This window comes from Crocuta crocuta, unplaced genomic scaffold, assembly GCF_008692635.1.
Source record: "Crocuta crocuta isolate KB4526 unplaced genomic scaffold, BGI_CrCroc_1.0 scaffold114, whole genome shotgun sequence".
Taxonomy (NCBI): domain Eukaryota; kingdom Metazoa; phylum Chordata; class Mammalia; order Carnivora; family Hyaenidae; genus Crocuta; species Crocuta crocuta.
Genome location: NW_027530000.1, coordinates 792,744 through 798,386, shown reverse-complemented (window position 1 = coordinate 798,386; position 5,643 = coordinate 792,744). Strand labels below are relative to the sequence as shown.

At 60.8% G+C, this 5,643-nt stretch overlaps 1 protein-coding gene across 3 annotated transcripts in view; it reads left to right on the top strand.

Annotated features, from left to right (window-relative positions):
* The window catches only part of GOLGA3 (golgin A3), a 41,598-nt gene that overhangs the window by 21,812 nt on the left and 14,143 nt on the right, over positions 1–5,643 (top strand). For all 3 annotated transcript variants that reach the window (XM_077763577.1, XM_077763576.1, XM_077763575.1), the window contains 6 exons: positions 357–518; positions 696–1,064; positions 1,992–2,069; positions 2,767–3,030; positions 4,027–4,121; positions 4,842–5,058. In XM_077763577.1, the coding sequence (XP_077619703.1) occupies positions 357–518; positions 696–1,064; positions 1,992–2,069; positions 2,767–3,030; positions 4,027–4,121; positions 4,842–5,058 (1,185 nt within the window). The remainder of the gene's footprint in view (positions 1–356; positions 519–695; positions 1,065–1,991; positions 2,070–2,766; positions 3,031–4,026; positions 4,122–4,841; positions 5,059–5,643) is intronic.

Below are 5,643 nucleotides of genomic sequence, written 5' to 3'. Positions count from 1 at the left end.
TTTTTCTCCCATTTTTTTTTTTTTTTTTTTTTTTTTTTAAGATTTAAGTCATGTCTACGCCTAACACGAGGCTCAAACTCACAACCCTGGGATCAAGAGTCTGCACTGTACCACCTGAGCCAACTGGGCACCTGGTTCATCCCATTTCTTAAAGTTGGGTTGTCTGCTTGCTTCTCCCTCAGCTGGTCCTGAGGGTCAGCGGAGTAGACTGGGCGGCCGGAGGTCACCAGCCTTCAGCCCCTGTGGCCCTGGGCTCCTCTGTCTACAGGTTGAGGACAGGACGGTGACAGACAAGGGCCTCTCCTCAGGGTGGTGGGTTTTCCTGCTCTTTAAACAGCACTGTTTCCTGTGCTCAGGCTGACATGTTGGACCAGGAGGCTGCCTTTGTGCAGATTCAAGAGGCCAAGACACTGGTGGAGGAGGACCTGCGGAGGAGGCTGGAGGAGTCCGAGGGCGAGAAGGAGCAGCTGCAGAAGATGGCGGCCGCCGCCGCGGCCCTGGAGCAGCAGCTGGAGCAGGCAAGCCCCTCCCGTGGCCCCGTGTGGATGTCCCGGTGCCACGCACGGCCGTCCTTGTGAGGCCGGCTTCCTGGGGCGCATCTGTGCGGGCGTGTCCTCCGGACTCATCGGGACAGCACCCCGGGCGGGCCGGGTGCCCCGCGGGGCAGGACGCTGACCCTGGCTCCTGTCTTCCAGCTGAAGCTGACCCTGCAGCAGCGAGACCAGCAGCTCGAGGCCCTGCGGCAGGAGCACCTGGACGTGCTGCAGCAGCTCACCTGCGCGCAGGAGGCGCTGCAGGCCCGGGAGCGCTCCCTGGGGGGCCTGCAGCTGCGCTACGACGCGCTGCAGGCCCGGCTGGAGGAGCAGCAGGAGGACGCCGCCGCCCGGGACGACACGATCCGCGTCCTGCAGACCGAGAAGACCGTCTTAGAGGTGGCCCTGCAGGCGGCCAGGAGCGGCGAGGAGGCGCTGGACCGAGGAGCGCAGCGCCTGGAAGAGGGCACCGCGGAGACGGCACAGATTCTAGAGCAGCTGCGACAAGAGTTAGCCGTCAAGTCCAGCCAGGTACTGCGCTCTGCTGTCATTTCGTTACGAGTGGAGGCCACATGTAAGAGAACCAGGGTGTTCGGTCCTGTCTTTGATCGCCTTGTTGTGTAAACGTGGAAGAGTGCTTGCCGGAGAGGGGCCCACGCCAGCGGGTCATGTGCTTCCCGTCCCGTTAGCTTCAGGGGATGTAGACGGCCAGTGCTGGGAAACCGAGTCGCGATTGGGGTGTTGACAGTTACCTACCAAGAAACCCCGGTTTCTGTTTACAGGAGACGTGGAGCTCAGATGTGGGAAAAGTTGGGTAGAATGCTGTGTGCCCACAGCGGGGCTGGACATGTGGTAGGGCGGTCGTGTGTCAGCGGGCAAGGGCAGGAGACAGCGGCGTGTGTGGACGCCACCCAGCTCTCTGCTTCTGAGGCCATTGTGCCGATGGCGTGATGTGACCTGTTAAGAAATGTTAACACACGGAACAGAAGGACTGTGGGATGTGAGGCGACAGTTAGTGTCCGGGAACGGTTTGCCTTCCACTCCCTGAGCATCAGGCACGAGGAAATGAGTGGCAGGTTTCCCTCTAGGAAGTAAAGTGAAAGGAGTCTGCGTTTCCCCTGCAAACGCTGCCCTGGGCCAGGTCACTTGTCAGACAGTGACCTTCTGGGTGGATCTGAATGTGGTTTTACTGTTGGCTCAGTAAGAGGGATGCCAGTGGACCCCAGAGGCACCCTGGGTCCCATTTGAGCTTTGCCTGTGTTGTTGGGGGTCTCGGTGGTGATCCTGTGGACGGGGACGCTGTCCTAAAAACAGGGAGGTGGGGAGGTGGGGTGGTGGCTGGCCTCCCCATCTTCCAGCTTTGGAGGTGGGTCTCCTGACACAGCGACCCAGAGTCAAGCCAGCGTGGGGGGACGGAGCCCCCTCGGGGTAACGTGTGGGCACCTGTGTGCATCGTAGGTGGAGCATCTGCAGCAGGAAGCCACCGCCCTGAGAAAGCAGACACAGAAAGTCAAGGAGCAGTTTCTTCAACAAAAGGTAAAAACGAGTTGTCAGTTTTCTTTGTGTGCAGCAAGCACGTGAAAAAAGTCCCATGTGGTTTAATCACTTCTCTGGAACAAAACTGGCCCAGAGGAAGACGATACGCAGGCCTCTGGCGTGCTGTTTAAAGGCGCTCATTCCAAGTGACACCCTCACCCCTTGTGTTTTAACATTTCCAGTCAGGATGTGGCTTCAGAGTGGGGTCGGCATCTGTGACGCAGTCCCGCCCTGCTGTCACGTCAGAGGGCGTGTGCTTTGCCACAGCACAGACGACTCCTCTGTTAACATGTCTGTGAGAAAGTCGTGCCACGATCTGGTGCTGAAGGGAAGTCACGCAGAGGGCGGGGACGCACCTTCTGTGTCCATGAAACTGGTGGAAGCTGTCGGAGGATGCGCGCGAAGCCTGGCCGACGCCGAGGGTCTGGGGAAGGGTGACCCGAGACGCGAGTGGGGGGAGGGCCCGTCGGGCCTGGGGCCTGAGGAAGGTGAGGCCGCCAGGCGACCCCGCCGTGCGCATCACCCAGGTGTGTTCAGGTGCGTGACGTGGTGCTGTCGACGGTGTCCTGGACCTGAGATGTGACCTCTGTAGTCCAGGAAGCACTGTGCTGTGGACGAGCCATGAGCACTCTGGTTGGAGCCGCGTGAGCCTCAAGACGGCGCCATGTGCTGGCTGCAGCTGTGTCTCGTTGGGCAGGTGATGGTGGAGGCCTATCGGCGGGATGCCACCTCCAAGGACCAGCTCATCGGTGAGCTCAAGGCCACGAAGAAGAGGCTGGACTCAGAGCTGAAGGAGCTGAGGCAGGAGTTAATTAAACTTCAGGGGGAGAAGAAGTCCGTGGAGGTGGAGCATGCGCGCTTGCAGAAGGAAGTGTCTCACGTCCAGCAGCAGATGGCCGACCTCGAGGGGCAGCTCCAGGCGGTGCAGAGGGAGCGCGACGAGATGGAGACGCACTTACAGGTCTGGGATGTGTTTGACTCGGAGCTGTAGCCAGATGTGCCCGGGGGTGTATTGTGTCGGGGTAGAGGGCAGGATGGCCTGGAGCCCCTGTCCTGCCGGGACAGACGGACAGAAGGACGGACAGGCGAGGCCTGGCATCGGGAGAGCCAGAGGAGAGTGTGCAGCGGGCAGGGAGCCGGGAGCCTGCGTGGGGGACACGATGTGGGAGGAGGTGCTGGATTGGCTGTGACACCACAGCGGCTCTGGGAGTTCCGGGCTTTCGGGGGGGCAACATGTGAAGGGCCCTGTGCCCCCTGGAGGTGAGTGTGGAGGCAAGGGGAACTCGGTCCAGACCCCTGTCCCGCAGACGGGTGTTTACTGAGATAGAGGCTGACAGAATGGTGGGGGGACCAAGGGCTCCGTCCTGTGGGACGTTTCCCAAGTCCCACGAGGTGGCCAGGTGCGACCCAGGTGGGCAGACTGGGGGAGGCTGCAGGCTGGGCCTGGGAGGTGCAGATGGGAGAAGGGGGTGTGAGAGGAGCTGCCGGGAACCAGGAACCTGGGGGGTGACACCTGCAGCATTGACATGTGTCCCTCGAGGTGTTCGGGGCTGTGGGGCCCAGCCCGTCCTCGGAGGCGGAGGTGAGGGAAGGCATCCCGTGAGGCTGGAGGCCATCGTCCGTCCGTAGCTCAGTCCTGCGGGCGCTGGGAGGGCCTGCAGGGGCTGGGGGCCCGGGAAGCCCTGGTCCTTGGGGGCTGCGGGTGGGAGCCACGACCCAGGGGCTTCCCCCTCAGCCTCCAGTCCTTCCCAGGTCTGCCTCCAGCACCCTGGACCTCTCTAAAGCAGGTGTTTATACAAAGGGCGAACCCGTCTGCCAGGGTCCTCTTCAGGACCCGTGTCCTCGACGGTGGTCCTGAAATGGCACCATTTGCCCCCGAGAAGGCTGGTCCTGAGAGTCAGGCTGGCCAGGGAAGGTTTGGTCCCCTCACTTTGTCTTTTCCTCCCTTCTTCTGAAGTCTTTGCAGTTTGATAAAGAGCAGATGGTAGCTCTTACGGAGGCCAATGAGGTGCTCAAGAAGCAAATTGAAGAGCTCCAGCAAGAAGCCACCAAGTAAGTAGACTTCAAGGCATGTGCAGGCAGGAGGGGTGGGTGTGAGCGGCTTTGAGCTCTGCTGGGGACACGCAGCAGTTGAGGGCCTGGGAGACCCTGAACACCCTGTCTGTGGGGCCCTTGCTGAGGAGAGGGAGCACGGGGCCTACTTACAGGCAGCCAGGGAAGTCAGACTCCAAAGTTACAGCTGGAGAGCAGATCCCGCCATGGTTTTGTGGCTGCACGTGGTTAATAAGCACTCCCCTAGTGTGTCTGTTACATGCTAGTTGTGCATGGTAACGCCTTTCCTCCTGCCAGGTCCCTAAGCAGGGCTAACATTCCCTCTTGCCGTGTGTACGCACTCCAGGTAGCCTTCTGGGGCCTCTCACCCCCATGGCGTGTCCCGGGTCTTGTGCTACTTTGCCTTCATCCTGAAGCTGGAGGTTACTTGTGAGCAGAGTTGTTGAGATGATCGCTACTGTTTGAGAAGAGTTTGTTTGGAAGGACAGGAATGGTCTCTGTCCTCACGAGATCATCTCCAGGAGGGAGCAGCGCAGATGTGAGCGCTGTGCTGGGCTCTGTGGGGGCAGCCAGCACGGACCCCCACCGTAGGACCGGGCCTGGCCGGGGCAGCAGCCCGCTGGGACGGGGCTGCGGGGGGGCAGGAGCCTGTGCTGGTGCTGGACCGTCTTGTGGGAAGTGAGTTCAGATTTCCTTCTCTGTCCCTCCGTCGTGCCCTAGGGCCATCACGGAACAGAAGCAGAGGATGAAGCGGCTGGGCTCAGACCTGAGCAGCGCTCAGAAGGAGATGAAGACCAAGCACAAGGCTTATGAGAACGCTGTGGGCATCCTTAGCCGCCGCCTGCAGGAAGCCCTTGCGGCCAAGGAGTCGGCAGAGGCAGAGCTGAGCCACCTGAAAGCCCAGGGAGCTGGCGGCAGCAGCGACCTCACTCTGCACGTGGGTGACCTATTCGCTCCCGCCAGTCAGCTGGTTGCCTACTCAGTTCTGGGGACCGACGTCCTCACGTTGGCTTTGAACACTTTGAGAAAAAGTCTGGAGAAATGGGGCAGAGCTAGTGTGTAGGCAGCATTTCTTTAAAGTGTGCGTGCGAGCAATGTGAGTGCACAGATGAGTCCCCTGCAGACCTTCGGGGAGCACACCGTTCGTTGCCTGCTGGTCAGCGCGGTCTCCCCACTCCTGTCCTCTCCACACCCCTTGAGCGTCTGCGGAGGAATTTCCTGGGCGGGAAAGGGTTGTGGGCAGCCTGAGCGCCAGTGTAGAGGGGCCAAGGGAGTATTTGGAGTGTCCAGAGAAGCTTCTTGAAGGATGTAATATTTGAACTGGTCTTGAATAAACAGGAGGCAGAGTAGATGGGGTGCATCTCAGCAGGGAAATGTTCCTGTGCAGGGTGTGCGGGAAGATCTGTGCTGTGTATATAAGGGGTGTGCGGGGTCCAGCAGGGGTCCTGCCGCAGGGGGTCGCGCAGGCGGGGGTCCTGCCGCAGGGGGGCGCACAGGCGGGGAGGCGGGGGTCCTGCCGCAG